The 19036-nt window shown below is 45.1% G+C and overlaps 1 protein-coding gene across 1 annotated transcript; it reads left to right on the plus strand.

The window, feature by feature from the left end:
* Window positions 1–9043: 9043 nt before the first annotated feature.
* Window positions 9044–17872, plus strand: LOC136457522 (BTB/POZ domain and ankyrin repeat-containing protein NPR1-like). The gene is made up of 4 exons (XM_066457554.1): window positions 9044–9720; window positions 15831–16578; window positions 16759–16956; window positions 17355–17872. Exons 1-4 carry the CDS (start codon window positions 9163–9165, stop codon window positions 17594–17596), a joined length of 1746 nt encoding a protein of 581 aa, XP_066313651.1. The 5' UTR covers window positions 9044–9162; the 3' UTR covers window positions 17597–17872.
* Window positions 17873–19036: the final 1164 nt, after the last annotated feature.

The following is a 19036-nucleotide window of genomic DNA, read 5'->3' on the forward strand; positions in this document are numbered from 1 at the left end:
AATCAATGAGAGAATTTAATTTTGAAGAGTAGTTATATGTATTTCAAGTTGACTTATGAGTTTTATGCATTAATTCTATTTTCTGCTCAACGGTGATGTTGAATTGATGCGGAAGCACCTTATTTATTTAACAGACGAGATCACTCGGCTGCATGTCAATGGGCTGCAATGCTAGGGTATGTGAATGAAAAAGCTTGAGTCAAGCCAGTTCAGGACAGCTTTTTGTTAGCTTACTAATTTTCTAATTAAATTAAAACTAACGGGAAGATTTAATTGAAAAATGAAGTATAAGTGAATGTTTTAGTCGTCATGACTAAGTTTTCGTATAGATGTATCCCGCATGGGGAGAAGTTTGGCATAGTACTTATGTTAGTCAATCCTGCATGACGGAAGAAGTTTTATGATGATTCACATGTTTTGTATCCCGCATAGCGAGAGAAGTTTGGATAGCTCTTATGTTCTCCTAGTATTGACCGTAGCACAATAGAAATGCATCATCATGGTCAATACTAATCAAAAGATAAGAAAAGATGCAAGCATGACTTGCAAGAGTAGTGCTAATGAAAGACCTCGTTGAGTTCTTCAAGTGAAATAAGGAAAGTGTACTACTAAATGGATCAAGAAATAACTTTGTTTACATGACATAATCATGTGAATGAAGTAAGTTATAAGTGTCTCCTCGTTCATAGGGTTTCTGAATATTTCTAAAAATTATGTCAGTAAAGTTTATGCCATATTTCGAGGGGGGAATATTAAGATCAATTAAGAAAAAAACTCTTCATTAAGAGTGAGATAAAGACCAATTAAGAAAGATACTATTCATTAATAGTGAGATAAAGATTAATTAAGATGAATGCGATCGTTGGAGGTGTACAACGGTCACAACAATGATACCCATAAGCAGAGAAATAGCTAAATTCCTGGACCTTTTAAAGTTTCGATAGGAAGATAGCGTAGTCAACCTCAAAAGATGTTAAGGTGGTGCTTAAAGCGCCATATGAGGTTTTAACAGATTAAATCCAAAATAAGATATTTGAAGATACACTATTTTTAGAAAAGATGAGAAGATTTGGGGGAGCATGGTATGTAGAGGTACGTAGAGACCTAATAATTGAAGAGAAGAGGGACTGCGTGCCCACTCTAGTGACTCAGGAGCAACAAGTTTCTCAATACCTATTGATATTGTATGACTAATACAACACATGTTGGTAGCTCTTCGAAGAAGATGAATAATGTAAACAAGGATCTTGTAATACAGAAGCATGTAGAATCAATTGCCTCTTGGCAATAAAGAGCAACAATAGCCCCCATATGAAAGTGCCAGTAGCTAAGGCCTAGAAGGTCTCAAATAATTAGTAAACCAGTTTTTCTGATGACTATGAAATCTATGTTAGTAAAGAAATTTAAATGGAGGGTGATCCCACCTCATTTGAAGAAGCCATGAGAAGCGTTTACTCGTTTAAATGGCAAGAAGCTATGGAAGTTAAAATAAATTCGATGAATACCAACGATGTTTGGGACTTAGATAAAATTCCTAATAGAGCCAAAACAGTAGGCTGTAAATGGGTCTACAAGACAAAATGTGACTCAAAAGGGAATGTAGAAAATATAAAGCATGACTTGTAGCAAAAGGCTTTACACAAAGAGGATGAATATATTACGATGAGAGTTTTCTCTCTAGACTCATGCAAGGATTCTTTAGAATCAAAATGGTGTTATTGGCACATTATAATTTAGAGTTATATTAGATGGATGTAAATATGACATTCCTCAACGGGGATTTATATGAAAATATTAACATGACACAACCCAAAGGTTTTATCGTGGAAGAAAAAGAATGTATGGGATACCACCTGTAGAAATCCATTTATAGGTTAAAAGTAAGTCTCTAGATAGTAGTATTTGAAGTTGATGAAACGATAAGAAAGTTTGGGTTTTAAAGAAAATGAGAAGGACAATAGCGTTTATGCGAAGTTCAAGAATGAAAAATTCATTTTCCACATCATGTGAATAGATGACATTTTACTCACTAGTAGTGATGTTAATCTATCATTGGAGAAGAAGAAGTTTTGTCCTCAAATTTTAATGTGAATGATCTTGGTGAAGCGTCATTGGTTCTAGGAATCAAAATTCATCGAGATAGAAGAAAATGGGGTATTAGGACTATCGCAAAGGCATACTTAGAAAAGGTTCTAAAGAAATAAAGTATGCATGTGAGTAAACCTACTCCTGCTCCTATAGTCAAGGGTATTAGATTTGAGAACTTTAAGTGTTCCAGGAACCGATATGAGATCGATCAAATGAACATGGTTCCATATGCTTCAGTTGTTGGAAGCTTGATGAGTGTACAAGTACAAGTAAGAACTTACCCTGACGTAGTTTACGTATCCAGGATATTTTGGCAGAAGTCTAGTCTAGATATAGATCACTGGAATAGAGTTGAGAATGTCTTGCAATTTTACAAAGTATCATAGGCCTCATGCTAAGTAAGAAACAACAAATCTCTTAAATAGTTGAGGGTATAAATGTTGTCTTGGCGAGATGTGTAGTAAAATCCATAGTAGTTGCTAGGGACAATTGGCCACGGGACATGCCAAATGAGCACCAACGGCTGGTGGACACCCTAAATCCGCAAAGTTGCTGTTGGACACTGTGTTTCCACTTTGAATTGCTAGAAGACACCGCGCCCGGTTTTAGCCAAGAAAGGTGATGATTTGCCCAAATTGCCCTTGGCCCAACTGGTCAACCCATTCTTCTTCCTCCCCCTTTCTTTCTCTGTGCCGGCCGCCGGCCTCCCGCCATTGAAGGAGAAACGGAGGAGAGGGCGCCGGCAGCAAGGCGAGCTCCGTGCAGACGCGTCATGAATTTGGGGCAAAGGAGGCGCCGGAGCCCGCTGTTCCCGGCCGGAGGAGGCTTCCCGACCACGGTGGCGCACACATGCGCCCATGAGGCCATGGCGGAGCCGCAGCTCGCACGCGCGCCCATGAGGCCACTGCGGAGCTGCTGCTCGCGCGCGCTGGCGAGGCCATGGCGGAGCCATAGCTCGCACGCGTGCCCATGAGGCCGTGCGGACCGGCTGCTCGCCCATGCCGGCGAGGCCGCGGCGGAGCTGCTGCTCGCGTGCTTGCCCGTGAGGCCACGACGAAGCTGCTACTCGTGCGCCCGTGAGGACGCGGCGGAGCTGCTACTCGCGCGCGTGCCCGCGAGGCCGTGACGGACTGGCTGGTCGCGCGCATCGGCGAGGCCGTGGTGGAGCGGCTGCTCGCGTGCGCCCGCGAGGCCACGACGGAGCTGCTGCTCGCGAGCGCCGCCATGCGTGGCCAGCTCAACGGCGGCGCGTGGCGTGGCCAGTTCGGGAGCGGCCAGCGTGCTCCCACAGAGCTACTCGGCTCGGCTGGAGGTGGTCCAGCAGCCACAGGCACTGGCGGTTGCAACCGCGTCCTCGCCGCGACGGGCCAGCACCGGCGGCGGCGACCGGGGAGGAGAGGCGCAGGAGCTACGATGCGCCGATAGGGAGGCATGGTGCGGTCGTACGGAGGAAGGGCGCAGCAGCGGGGCGACGGCGTGAGCTCGACGGCCGACGGCAGCGAGGGTGGGTTCGTCTGGGAGGCTGTCTGGCTCGCTGACGAGGACCGCGTCGCGGCGGATGGAATGGGCTGACCAATTAGGCCAAGGGCAATTTGGGCAAATCATCACTTTTCTTGGCTGAAACCAAGGCGCGGTGTCTTCTGGCAATTCAAAGTGGAAACACAGTGTCCAGCAGCAACTTTGCGGTTTTGGGGTGTCCACCAGCCGTCGGTGCTCATTTGGCATGTCCCGTGGCCAATTGTCCCTAGTTGCTAACACTCGTATTTGGAGTATTATTATGGAAAAGCTCTAAAGAAACAGTTGTGGTGTCATCAGTGATGCATACCATAGTATAGCTTGACATAAGGCTTAAGAAATAGGTAAAAGGAGGTTAAGGGAATTTGTACCCGAATTTAACAATGGTAGTCAATAGTAATAACAATTTAAAGTAAGTTAACTCCCAAGACAATAGGTCAAGTGTGCTACCAAACAGGTTGACACTAGTTATATGTTGTAAAGGAGAAAATCTAGAATCATTTTGAAAGCATTGAGAACATAAGTACCGAGTAAGTACTTGCGAATCTGCTTATCAAAGGCTTACCACCTAGTGCGTTCAGAGAACACACAGTCAACATGGGTTTATAAGAAAGCCTATAATTTCTACATACTAAGGGCCTAGTTGAGTATCTGTTTTAAAACAGAGAGGTGCATTGTAGCTATTAAATGTAATGGCAACTGACCGTGACGATGAGGCACGCTCTATGCACTGATCTATGATGGAATGGAAAAAAGATAAAGTAAGCTAAGTTTAAGTTATAAGGTGAGATCAAGGGGAAGAATGTTAGGTTGATTTCCACCAAGTGGGCCCACCAGCCAATTGGGCCCTTGATTCGCGCTCTGATCGGGGGCGCCCAGCCATTTTTCTAGCTGATGGGCCCTCATTGCGCAGCGTAATAAATAGAAGGTGGGGGCTAGGGCTCGAGGTATGAGGTGCATTGCAGCCGCTAGTTCCCTATCGAGTCTAACCCTAGTCCGATCTAGAGGGCGCGTTGTAAGCGACGGAAAGCGCCATCGCCTTCGTCGCCGCCACTAGACCACGCCTGCGTGGCTTCCCTGACTTCGACCCCAGTGAGGCAGTGACCCATACGTTGCTACCTCGTCTGCGACACTAGAAGCGCGTCGCGCTGTGCCATGGCGAGGTACATCACCAAGTCTCCCATCTAAGCTAAGTATTACCCACTGATCTACGCCTAGAAGTACTTTCAGATTCATCAGGAGGGAGCTGTTACCAGCTACTACCTAGCTCTATATGTGTACATGCAGCCTGCGGCCCGATGGCCCGGCCCGTGGCCCGGCGTTTTGGCCCGGCCCGAGCACGGCACGACCCGATGGTCACCGTGCCCATGCCGGCCCGGCCCGAGGCACCAGGCCGTGCCTGGGCCGCCCTCCAGGCCCGCGGCACGGCATGGGCATGGCCCGGTCCAAGAGGCGGCCTGGTAGTGGCCCGGCCAGCCGGCCTGCTAAGAGGCCCAGCCCCCACACATATACCCCCTCCCAAACCCTAACACCCCACGCCCCACGCCCCCACACAGCCACACCCACCCCACCCGCCGTACCCCGACGCGGCGACGGCGCGACGCAGCGTCGCAGGCTCGTAGCCCCTTTCCCGGCTCCCCCACCCACTGCACCGGCAGCTGCCGGCCGACAGGTCGGGCACCTCCCCAGCGCCAGATCTGGCCCTGAGCCCCCGAGCTCCGCCTTGGGAGTGAGCTCGACGCGCCGGCCCTAGCCCCAGGGACGCCAGACCTGGGAGTGAGCTCGGCGTTCCCGCGCCGGCCCCAGCCCCCAGGGACTCGTCGTGGCCTGCGAGGTCACCTCCTCTCTCTCTGTCTCTCGTTTCTGCGGCCGTCGCCCGTCGGCTTCACCAATCTCCATACGCCGTCGTCGTCTCGAGCTCGGCAGCTAGCTTCGAGCACGCCAACGGGCGGCACGGCACGGCCAAACGGCCCACGGGCCGTGCCTTGGGCCGGAGGCCAGGTATGAGCACGCCAGCGGCACGGCACGACCGGCACGGTGGCCCGGTGAGGCACGACACCGCGTCGGGTAGGCACGGCCCGATGGCCATCTATACCTAGCTCACTCTCATGCACCATATATATAAAGGGAAGCCATAAAGGATATGATGCTACATATATAGCCCTAGTCATATTTCCAGTCAAGGAAAAGTACCTTCTCCCCTGCTACGAACTCATCAAATCACAAAGCTAAAAGCATCTAGAGTTCTTTGAGTATGTACCATGGATGGATCGGGCAACCCGAATCCAACAGTTGACACATGAAGCCACAGACAATCAAGCAACCCATTTTGGCAGTTACTATGCATGCTACAATTACAACAAATGATATTTTTCCCCATTATGGTCCGTTCGGCTTACCCTATATTCGGCTTGTTCGGCTTGTTTTTTCAGTCGGAACAGTATTTTTTTCTCACAACAATTCAGCCAGAACAATGTTTTTCAGTCAGTTTCAGCCAAGATTCAGACCAGCGAACGGGGCCATTATATCAGTACTGCTGCTCTAGCAAAGCCAGGTATAATAAATTCACATATCACAAATTCAAGTCAAATGGACAGGGGCGCAGAGAAGTACGATTTTATTTAAAGACTGTAAAACAAATCAAAGGCAAGATGTGCAGCTACGCGTACTAGGCTACTCCAAATAGTAAGAAGCTACAAGATTCCATTGCAAGTGGTACATACAGAGCCCCCGACACGTTGATGAGCCAAGTACGGTGTACGTACGTAGTAGTAGTTGGCGCAGCCCTTCGCGAAAAGTGCTACAGTATCCATCACATTGAATCTTGCGATATGTGTATGGAGCATTAAATATAGATGAAAAAAAAACTAATTGCACAGTTTGATTGGAAATTGCGAGACGAACGTTTTGAGTCTAATTAGTCCATGATTGAACACTAATTGCCAAATAAAAACGAAAATACTACAGTAGCCAATTTTCCAACTTTTCGCGAACTTAAACAAGGGCTAAATAAATAGAAAGAAATAAATCTCACTGCAGTCTCACCCGGTCAGCCGGTCAAATGTGGTCCAGAGCGGACACACAGGTTCCGTTCGGTTTGATGAAACTTGACCAAAAAATATTGTTTTGACTGAATTATTGTAAAAAAATATTATTTTGATTAAAAAAATAAGTTAAATAATACATATTATAAGGTAAGCCGAACAGAGCATACTCCTCTTAGGCCTCCGCAACGACAATTTGGAAATAGCTAACTAGACGAGGCATAGAAATAATAAAAAAAATAAACACGGTAGCGGAGAGTTATGTGACCTGTGAGGGAGGTGTTTCTGAGAGATCGTACTAGGCTAGCTATTTAGAAGTCATTAGCTATTTAATCTCTCTCTTGATAGCCAATTAAATTCTTTATAGACCAGCTGTTTGAGAGACGTCCTTAGATTAGTGCTATCCCGATGTGCCCTGTGCCCATACACAGCAACTTATGGTTCTGGGACCGTGCACCGGTGCACGGTTACTAAACACAAGCTCTGCCTCCGACGCGGACGTACCGTACGTATCTTGTAGCTCCCTGCCTTGTTTCGAGTAAACGACGTAGCCACGTAGGGTAGGGTAGGGCACGCGCCACGGCCACGCACTCGTGGCTGGGGTGGTGGTGTACTGCTGTGCAAGTGCAAGCAAAAGCATGCACCGCACGGGTGGCACTGTTGTGCACGAAAGAGTCCACTGCCCGCGTACAGTCACAAATCACAATCGGCTTATTCGTTAGTTGGTTTCTGGGCTGATTTAAATTAACTAATATTAATTTATTACGAGAGAAAAACATTGTTGACTGATTAATTTAAGCTGGCTGAAATCAACAAACAAACAGTCTGAAAGGCGTTGGCGGCGTGCCATCACGCGATGACCACGTCCGTCCAGCCGCCACCGCCCCGGACCGGGAGGCCGGAGTGGAACATATCTATGTGCATTTGTTACGTGGAAGGGCAAGCTGCTTTATCATCTTCCGACGCCTACTTTCTAGTAGTACTTTTTTCTCTCGCTCCGTGTTTCTTTCTTTTTATTTACAGTTTCGTCCTTCGGACTCTCGGCGAATTAAATACGTGTCGAGATACGCACGGGGTGACTTACTAGTGATTTGGTTTTGAGCTCGATCGTAAAGAGATCTAGGGCCGTTTGGTACGGTTATTTGAATTGGTTGCGGTTACTTATTTCAGATCTAGCAGTTTCTCTCTTGAAACAGTCTGCCCTAAGGATTTGTTTGGATCAACCAGAATTAAAGTTTAGTCACTTGAAATTCAGCTAGCGCCGTTTAGATATAAGATTCATGTGCACCTTTTACTCCATATTAGTCTACATCATTTGCCAACTATAATAAACTAATGAATGATTTGGAAACTTAAAATTAGTTTCCTTTTAATCCACTTGTTTGGATACACCTAGCCTAGAGTCTTGATGACTAAAGTTTAGTCCATGATATCCAAACATGCCATAATAGCGGGAACCATTTTTGTGAAATCATTTCCTCGTTGAATGGTTTCATAACTTTTTTTAGGCAAACAGGAGGGGAAAACCTCTACTATAAACTTATTGAAAAGGTAAGAGGTAAAAGAAGTTGTACAATGGCTCAAGAGACAAAGGAGAAGAGAAAGAAAATAAAGAAAATTACAACGGAGTGTCTATCCATGCATGCAACAATTGAAGGAAAGTATTTCTTCTCTGCTCGGTGGATAACCGCATAGCAAATTCTTGATGGAAAACTTGTTTGGTCGCTCCTTGAGTGGGTTGTAAGCCTTCAAAGATGAATATATTTTTTACTGCCCAAATACTCTAGCTGAGTAAAACAAGAATTTCCATGAAGAAAGTTACTTGAAGCTGCCTTCTGAAGTCTTCAAAGATTCCCGATTGGTGAAATCAAGAGCTAGGGTAGGAAATGTTACGCTGAAAAGCCATGGCTGAAAGTACTGTTCGCTGATTTGTTGTGAGAGAAAAACACCGCTCCTTCGCTGAAACAATACGGCTCATAAGACAAGCGAACAGAAAGTCCCAACAAGACGTCGCAAATGGAAAATGTAGGAACAAATGTTGGAGTGAATTAGTCACTCAGATGCCACATTTTGCTTGATTCTTCGTCCTAGTGCATAAAGGAGAAATGTCTCTGATTTCTGATTCAAATCACTCACCAGAAATAATGCTCTTAAGAGATTCTCATGTAACGGAGAATCCAAGATCCTTGACAAACGTAACCTAATAAAATTACTACTACTACACAAGATGTTCTACTAGAGCAATATCGTTGACTTAGTGCAAGAAAGTGATAAAGAATCGGTTGGTCAACCACAGCACAGGATCTGGTTCCAAAATGCAAGAAGGAAAGGGGTCAAATGGGAACATTCCCCCATCTGCCACCTAAGTCGCAGCCGTTTACTAATGCCATAAATCCGTCTCTTTCCCCGCGCCCCATCCTCCTTCCTCGCTCGCTAGCTCGCTTCGACTTCGTCGCTGCGCCTTCCCCACCATCTCCGGCATGCCGGCACGACTGCCGCGCGCCGCGCCCAGCCAATGGAGCCCATGGACAGCCAGCTCACCGCCGTCGCGCTCTCCGACTCCGACAGCGGCTCCGTCGAGGGCGCCGCCGCAGCCGATGCGGCGGACGCCGACCTGCAGGCGCTCCGCCGCCTCTCCGAGAACCTCGCGGCGGCGTTCCGCTCCCCCGACGACTTCGCCTTCCTCTCCGACGCGCGCATCTCGGTGCCCGGCGCTCCCGACCTCCGCGTGCACCGCTGCGTGCTCTGCGCGCGCAGCCCCTTCCTGCGCGACGTCTTCGCGCGCTGCGCCGCTGCCAGCGCCGGCGAGGAGAAGGATAAGGGCAAGGACTGGGGCAAGGTGGAGCTCCGGGACCTCCTCGGCGAGGAGGTCGAGGTAGGGTACGAGGCGCTGCGGCTGGTGCTCGACTACCTCTACAGCGGCCGCGTCGCCGCCCTGCCCAAGGCGGCCTGCCTCTGCGTCGACGAGGACGCCTGCGCCCACGTCGGCTGCCGCCCCGCCGTCGCCTTCATGGCGCAGGTCCTCTTCGCCGCGTCCACCTTTGACGTCGCCGAGCTCACCAACCTCTTCCAGGTCCGCCTCCATCTCCCTCTGAACCCTCTCTGTCTCTGTCACGCCACGCACGCCGCGCCGCGCCGCCCATGTTAGCTAACTTGGGCAGCGATTCATGGCGCCTTTTTAGTTTTCGCGGTTTTCTGTTATGCGTGTTGATTGCGGATGCGTTCTTGCCATTAATCGGTGGCTTGCAACGAAACTTTCGTCGCCCGTTGAGCAGCGCATGCAGATGCTGCTTGAAGCGGCAAACGAAGATCACACCCCTTTCGCATACTGTTTTTGCACATGCCCCTCGGATTGTTTTTCCATTGCACATGCAAAACACTGTTAATCATCCAAATTTGCATGTTATAGTGACAGTTGTTGAGATCGAAAAAATCATCTAGGGTTTGGTCTAGCAGGTTTTCTTTACTGTGAATGCGATATCGAGAGTAGAGAGATAGAGAGGAATAGAAGAAGAACGTGTCAAACCTGACACCACAGAGGAAGATGATCCAGAAGCCGCCATCTCGTTCGTCGGTGAAGTCTGCGTACGGGTAGTGACGTTCGGGGAAGAGGTCAATGAAGTCGTCGACGTCGGTGGAGCGGGGCGACGCGGCTGGTAGCTTCCCATCACTGGCTACGCCCCTCTTTGATCGGGATTAGGGTTTAGGTTTCGGTGGGGAGCTCGGCACACGGTAAAACCTCGTACTAAGAGCCGTCGGCCCCCACCTTTATATATAGCGCAATGTGATAGGGGCCCTCCAGCCATAGTGGGCTGGGCGCCCCCCGATTAGGACGCGGATCAAAGGCTCAACTGGGCTGTTGGGTCCAGTTTGGGATTAGAAATCAATCTAACAATCTCCCCCTTGATCTCCTACGATCTTTCAATTTTATATCATTTACTTTTGTTCATTCCATTACAGATTAACGCATAGAGTATGTTTCATCGTCATGGTCAATTGCCGATAGATTTAACAACTACAACACACCACTCTGTTCTGAAATAGATATTTAATTTTGGGCCTTGTTTTGTCTAGTAATTATAGGCTTTCTCTTAAACCCACGCCGACTACATGTTATCTGAACACGTTGGGTGGTAAGCCTTTTGTAAGCGGATCCGCGAGCATCTTTTCGGTACTTATATGCTCAAGACTTATGACATGGTCCCAGACTTTATCTTTCACAATATAATACTTTATGTCAATGTGTTTGGCAGCACCACTTGATTTATTGTTGTGAGCATACTGTACTGCCGGATTATTATCGCAGTATAACTTAAGTGGTCTATAGATGTCGTCAACCACCTTCAAACCGGGTACGAACTTGTTTAGCCAGTTCACCTGCCCCGTTGCCTCATAACACGCTACAAACTCAGCATACACTGTGGACGATGTAGAGATGGTTTGCTTTGAGATTTTCCATGAAATAGCTCCCCATGCGAGAGAGAATACATATCTAGACGTAGATTTTCTATTATCTCCAACATAATCAGAATCTAAATATTCCACTATTAGCAAGTACTATTCTTTGTCTCCAGTATTAGATTGACATCACTACTAGAAAGTAAGATATAATCCACATACAGGATAAGGAAGATAAACATCTCATTCTTAAACTTTGCATAGACACAATTGTCCTCTATATTCTCTTTAAACCCAAAATTTCTTATTGTCTGATCAAACTTTAAGTACCACTGTCTTGAAACTTATTTTAATCCATAAATGGATTTATTTAGACGGCATCACATTCGTTCTTTTCCTTCCATGACAAAACCTTTCGGTTGTGCCATGTAAACATTTTTCTCCAAGTCTCCGTTGAGAAATGTCGTCTTTGCATCCATCTGATGTAATTCTAAATCGTAATGTGCCACTAATGCCATTATGATTCTGAAGGAATCCTTACATGTGACTAGAGAAAATGTCTCATTGTAATCAATCTCGTCTCTTTACGTAAAGCCTTTTGTCATAAGTCATGCTTTATATCTCTCTATATTCTCTTGAAAGTCAAGTTTTGTTTTGTAGACCCATTTACAACCTACTGTTTTGGTTCCTTTAGGAATTATTTCTAAGTCCCAAACTTTATTAGCATTCATAGATTTCATTTCATCGTCCATGGCCTCAAGCCATTTTGATGAATAATCTCTTCTCATGGCTTCTTCAAATGAGGTGGGATCATCATCTATTTGAAATTCCTTAGTGTTGTATACTTCATAGTTAGTATGAATAGCTGATTTTCTAACTCTTTGAGACCTTTTAGGGGTCTACATATTTGACACATCTTCTGTTTGAGGCTGTTGTTGCTCCCCCTCATGTGTAGCAATAGGTTCTACAGGATTCTGAAGAACAGGTTCATCATCGTCATTCATTGTTGCCACAGGCGAAATAACAACATGTGCTGGCACCACAGTATCTTGCACTGTTGGTGCAGCGACAGCAGATATTGAGAAAAATGGCTCATGAATCATCGGAGTGGGCGCATACACCTGCTTCTCTTCAAGGTCAATTTTTCGAGCTACCATGCTCTCCCTCATTATTTTATCCTCTAGGAAGACAGCGTGTCTCGTTTTCAGAAACTTTGTATGTCTATCTGGACAGTAGAAACGAAAACCTTTTAACTTTTTTGGATAGCCAATAAAATGACAACTTACTGTTTTGGGATCTAGCTTCCTAATGTTTGGGTTAAATACTTTAGCCTCAGCAAGACTCCCTCACACACGTAAGTGGTTTAGTGAGGGTACTATTCCTATCCACAACTCATACGGTGTTTTGGACACCGATTTACTTGGTACTCTATTGAGAATATGAATGACGGTTTTTAATGCCTCCATCCACAGGCTCAACAGTATGGTGGAGCAATTATCATACTACGCACCATATCCATCAGGGTACTATTGTGTCTTTCAGCTACTCTATTCTGTTGAGGTTCGCCCGGTGTAGAATACTGGCCTACTATGACATTCTCTTGTAAGAACCTTGCAAAAGGTCCAGGAACTTGGCCATATGGGGTATGCCGACCGTAGTACTCCCCCCCCGATCGGATCTGGCTATCTTAATCTTTAAATTGTGTTGGTTTTCAACTTCTGCCTTAAATATCTTAAATTTATCCAATGCTTCTATTCTTTCTTTGATTTGATAAATGTAGCCATAACGGGAGTAATTGTCTGTGAATGTTATGAACGAATCATAACCATCCACTCTTTACAGGAAACAGACCATAGATGTCTGTGTGAATAATCTGTAAAATTCCTGCGCTTCGTTTGACATCTTTCTTAATTTTCTTTACGTACTTTTCTTTTATTCATTCTCTGCATTGTTCTAAATCTGAAAACTCTAATGGAGAAAGAATATCTTTCTTAACTAGTCTTTCTATTCTTCCCATCGAAATATGACCTAAACGACAGTGCCATAATTTCGACGACACATCGTGAGCTCTCTTTCGTTTTCTGTTTACATCCGTAGACGATGATACATTCTCATTGTCGCACGCAACGTTTCCATCATCGCATACAACATTCACATCATCACGTAGTGATAACAAATAAAGCTCATTTTGTAAGATAGCAAGACTAACACATGCATTATTAAATGTTATCTTACATTTGCCATTTCTAAAATGGCAATCATATCCATCATTGTCCAAGCATAAAACACTAATTAAGTTTCTCTGTAAAGAGGGGACATAAAGCATATCTCTAAGTAAAAGTGTGAAGCCATCAGAAAGCTCTAGAGAAAGATCGCCAACGGCTTCAATATCTGTTCGGACTCTATTTGCAATTTTAACGTGTCTTTCTCTTCTTTGCGTAGTTCTCGTCGAACGAAATCCCTATAAGTAATTATCGACATAAACAGTTACACCTAAGTCAATCCACCAAGTAGATTTTGAATACTGTACATATAAGGATTTATTTATGAACGTAATAATGTTCTCACCTTTCTTTGTCATGATCATTTTTAAGTAATCAGGACAATCTTTCTAATAATGTCCCGTCTTCTTGCAATAGAGACACTGGTCTTTCTCTACTATGAACTTATTGTCTTATTCTACTGAGGCTGATGCAGCATGGGACCCTTTCTCTTTGACTTTGAGGAGGAGTTAGCATTATTACTCTTTTTCTTTTTGTCTTTCACATAATTGATAGTGCCATCATTGACAGCTTTCATTCTCTCCTTCTCTTCACACACATAGCCATGAGCCTTTCTAAGTCCCACTTCTCGGGCTGTATGTTGTAGTTGACAACAAAAGTGTCAAATTCTATTGGTAAGGAAGCAAAAAATAGATAATAAACTCTTCCTTTAGAGCCAGATCTATTGGTTTTAGCTTAGATGTCAAAGTGCTCATCCTTAGTATGTGCTCTCTTATGCCACTATTTTTAGAGTACCTCTCTGTCACCAGCAGCTTTATCAGCTAGGTAGCATATGTCTTTAAAGAGCCAGTGAACCTACTCTTTATTCTATCGAGGTACTCGGTGACCATATCACACTTTGGGATTAAGCCCACAATTGTGTTCTTTATCACAGCCAAACATTTCTTGTTGGTAGTGATTCACTTCCTATGCTTAAGGTCATAGGACATCTTTTAGGATTCAAAATCCCTCTCTCTAATTGTACAAGCGGCATCAGATCGAAAAGATCATCTAGGGTTAAGTCTAGCGGGTTCTCTTTACTGTGAATGCGATATCGAGAGTAGAGAGACAGAGAGGAATAGAAGAAGAACGTGTCGAACCTGACACCGCTGAGGGAGATGGTCTAGAAGCCGCCATCTCGTTCGTCGGTGAAGTCTGCGCACGGGCAGCGACGTTCGGGGAAGAGGTCAATAAAGTCGTCGACGTAGGTGGAGTGGCGCGGCGCGGCTGGTGGCTTCCCGTCACTGGATGCGCCCCTCTCCGATTGGGATTAGGGTTTAGGTTTCGGTGGGGAGCTCGGCTTACGGTAAAACCTCGTACTCAGAGCCGCCGGCCCCCACCTCTGTATATAGCGCAGTGTGACAGGGCCCTCTAGCCATAGTGAGCTGGGCGCCCCCGATCAGAGCGTGGATCAAAGGCCCAACTGGGCCGTTGGGCCCAGTTTGGGATTAGAGATCAATCTAACGACAGTAAGCTCGTGCTGATAGTGTAATCATTGGTAAACAGCTCTAGACTTCTAGATGTAGACCAGGACAAGTTGAGTCGTGCGCATTTGACAGCTGCTTGCACGTGCGCATAAACAGCGCTATTGCACCATAAGTCATCAGTCAGTTCAAACCACGCACTGAAAGTCTGAACGACTGACCCATTTGGTCCAAGTTCAGTTTGATCCGAAACTATCTGGATAAATGTATTTTACAGGCTAAAGTTCCGCTCCAGGTTCACGAATTCCCCTAACCTAAGATGTGTTGTTGGGTAACTTGCAATAACTGTGATGAAGATTTGATGAAGCTGTTTACTCTTTTTTTTTTAACTTTTTGTAGAGTACTGAGTAGAAACACCTCAAACTCTGCACTATCTATTTTGGGCTGCTGGGATACCGATAGTTTACACCTATATACAGAAAGGATAAACGTACAAACAAAAGAAGCCATCATAGTTGTTCCACATAATTCTTACCGTGTGTATAGATATAAGATGATGCAACCATCTATGGAGCGCGATACTTGAAAAGTTACCATCTGGGTCCTTATTTGTAGTAGTAGTTCAAACAAACCCAAATGGTTATCTCTATAAAGGAAAATAAAACGGTCTAAGAAGCAAGCGAATTTCCGATCATAAGCTATTCTGTAGGTTATGGTGAAATACCTTGCATACAAAATTTGTTGTTTACTTAGAGCTTCTTCACTCCACTATGAAGAAAGTAACACAAGTACTCCTTATCTACTTGCTTCCCCATTTCTGATAGCGATTTTAGGCAAATATCAGTAAGGGACCTGGAGCTGTTTTTATGTATTCTGGTATATTTTACTGTGTATTTAGTTCTTTCTCAAGAATCCCTGATAAGATCAGTCGATATTTGGTGCTTCTTGCTTTTTCCCCACTGTTGCTTTATACAAGTGACACTGATGTGCAGGCATGGCCGTTTACTATTCTTGCTTAGTATGTGTTAATATCGCTGTAATTGTTTATGAATTTTTCTGTTTTAACATGCCATTACTGAGCCACGTGGTTCTCCCTGCAGTGGCAGCTCCTTGATGTCCTTGATAAGGTTGATGTGGACAACCTCCCATTGATCTTGTCTGTTGCCAACTTATGCAACAAATCTTGTGTGAAACTGCTTGAGAGATGCTTTGATGTAGTAGTTCGGTCAAATCTTGATATGATTGCTCTTGAGAAGGCGTTGCCTCCAGATGTTGTCAAAGAAATTGTTGATGCAAGGCTAAGTCTTGGATTAGTTTCGCCAGAGGACAAGGGCTTCCCTAACATACATGTAAGAAGAGTACACAGATCGCTGGATTCTGATGACGTGGAGCTAGTCCGAATGCTACTCAAGGAAGGAAAAACTAATCTTGATGATGCATATGCATTACACTATGCTGTCGAACATTGCGACTCAAAGATCACAGCACAACTTCTGGATCTCGCACTTGCAGATGTTAATCATAGGAACCCAAGAGGTTATACGGTTCTTCACATTGCTGCTATGAGAAGGGAACCTAAAATCATCGTCTCTCTTTTGACCAAGGGAGCTCGGCCATCAGATCTCACATTTGATCACAGAAAAGCAGTACAGATCTCTAAACGACTTACAAAGCATGGGGATTACTTTGGGCCTACTGAGGACGGAAAGCCTTCTCCTAAAGATAGATTATGTATCGAGATACTAGAGCAAGCTGAAAGAAGGGATCCACAACTTGGAGAAGCATCAGTTTCTCTTGCGATAGAAGGAGACTCTGCACGTGGAAGGTTGCTCTACCTTGAAAACCGAGGTAATCTTTGTTTTGGAAAATGTGTACAGTGCCATGTTTTTTCAGAATAATTTGTTCAGAACTTCAGATGTGGCTGGTACGGTATTGAACAGATAACACTGTTTTTTGTCAGCGATTATTTGAGTAACTAGCGCCTTCCATGCTTCTGTCTTCATGTGTCCTTTTTTTAATGTTATGCAGTTGCTTTAGCGAGGATATTGTTTCCCATGGAGGCAAGGGTTGCGATGGACATTGCTCAAGTTGATGGAACCCTGGAATTTACCCTTGGTTCTAATGCTAATCTGCCTACCGAGATTCAGCGGACAGTTGACCTGAACGATACTCCTTTCACAATGAAGGAAGAGAACTTGGCTCGGATGAGAGCCCTATCCAAAACAGGTGACGCTCAGCTTCCCTCTTTCTTTAACCACAGCACTTTATTTTGAATGTACTGTTATTGACTTCTTCAGCATATCTGTAGTGATGGAAAGCTTAAACTCTAGGTTTGATATTTGAAATGCCTATAGGGCTTTACAGAAATCGTGTAAATTAAATTACATTGAAAAATCATTAGATCTGAATCACTATGTGAATCAAGGACAGACAACGATATATATTTGGCCTGAAGGTGTACATTTTAATGTACTCACGTACAGTTTTGATCTAACCTCGAATTACTAAACTGGGTACTAGTCTTGCATGTCTCCATTGCTTGGAAGCTGTAGGCAGGCACACTGTCGCTTTTTTGTTTCTCTGATTGAACCTGGACTAATCGCAAGCTGAATTCTGTGTACCAGTGGAACTCGGGAAGCGTTTCTTCCCACGGTGTTCAAAAGTGCTCGACAAGATCATGGATGACGAAACCGAGCTGGCTTCCCTTAGGCGAGACACATCCACGGAGAAGAAGAGGAGGTTACATGACCTGCAAGACTTGGTTCAAAAGGCATTCAGCGAGGACAAGGAGGAGAACGACAGGTCGGCCCGGTCATCTTCCTCCTCGTCGACGACTTCGATCGGAGCCGTCCGGCCTCGGAGATGAAAGGAAACATGGGTTCTGTTTCTGTCCCGCCATTTTGGTAGCTTATGATCCCCTGGTTCTAACAGTTTTAGCGTCGGCTGATATTCTCCATGGTCAATCTGTTGGCCGCATAGAGATCGTAATCATGCTCACTTGTGCTTGTATAGTATTAATGCAGAACATATACTCCTACTAACTATATAGTAGGTGTAAATCGGTACTGGAGATTGTAATGGCAGTAGTCACAGTGTGCAGTGTCACAGTGTGGTGTAGTCAAATTCCCGCGTGTGTCGGCTAGCTGCTCGTGATTGTAATGGCGTTTTGAGCAATTAACGAAGATCCCTCTTCACTTCACTCGAAAAAGAAAAGGGTCTGGCATGGCTTATGGCGGATAGAGGCCGATCCACCAGTACGGTGACCTCCCGACGGCGAGACTCGGGCTACCTGCACTTCTGTTTTTCGCTTGGAACTGACAACTCAGCCTGCGCATTCGGTAATACCCAATCGATCGGTTCGCTACTTCGGTTTCCACAAAAATTCGGTCATTTGACAAATAGGTACCGATCAGTTCCTTCTAAAAATCGGTACCGAGAAAATTCGGTTTCACTACTTTTGGTTCGGTTTTGGTATTTACCGAACAATACCGAACTGATCATAGAGACATGTAATAGCAGGTTCAAAAGCTAATTTTGACATGATTTCATAAAGAATAATAGTGCAAAATAAATATACATATAAAAGTCGACGAGACTATAAGAGTGAGTACCACAAATACATAATATAATAGTCTGCAATAGTACAACCAATAATATAACAACACTTAAACTCAGAACATTTCATGTAATTTGGTAGAAATGTTCTGAGTTTAAGAACCGAATTTACCTCGGTTCGGTTGCTGGGAAATAGGAACAGAATAGGGTACCTGATAAGCTACTGACAACTGAGGAAGAAGATGAGTCTCTGCGACTACACGAAGCGAACAGTTGGACCGCTGTTCGGCCTATTGGGCCACGTAATGAGTCTTCTAGTACATGAGAAGCCCAGGCGGAAGGTAGCAGGTTCTGCTTCTGGCCTCGGGCGACCCGTCCGTGGATCGCATCAACGAGGGCTACTGGGCTAGCGAGACATCACGGCTGTGAACGACGCCGAACTTGGTGCCGCCGCCGCTGCCCAGCGACATTCCGAACCTCCGAGTTCTCATGGCCGGCGACCGCGATTTAGTACTCCCTCTCCATTGGAAATTGGTCTAGGAAGGTTGAAACAAATTTTCGTATAGCAAGGTTGATATTGTGGTCTTTTTTTTTTCTTTTTTGCCAAAACGAAATTGCATCTAATAATAATATTTATTATGCATTCTACGTATTTCGTTTAAATTAGGTGCAACGGACGGGCTGATACCTAGTTAATGGTTAAATTTTACTTGGCTAAGCATCTCCGAGAGCATTTCTAAATCTCACTCTC

This window comes from Miscanthus floridulus, chromosome 6 (genome assembly GCF_019320115.1).
Source record: "Miscanthus floridulus cultivar M001 chromosome 6, ASM1932011v1, whole genome shotgun sequence".
NCBI classification, from domain to species: Eukaryota; Viridiplantae; Streptophyta; class Magnoliopsida; order Poales; family Poaceae; genus Miscanthus; species Miscanthus floridulus.

Bases quoted from the DNA above. Each gene is read 5' to 3' on its own strand.
- LOC136457522 (XM_066457554.1), top strand. From the start codon at position 9,163: ATGGAGCCCATGGACAGCCAGCTCACCGCCGTCGCGCTCTCCGACTCC. The intron at 9,721-15,830 runs GTCCGCCTCCAT...TTCTCCCTGCAG, and splicing joins AGCTCACCAACCTCTTCCAG to TGGCAGCTCCTTGATGTCCT. The intron at 16,957-17,354 runs GTGACGCTCAGC...TCTGTGTACCAG, and splicing joins GAGAGCCCTATCCAAAACAG to TGGAACTCGGGAAGCGTTTC.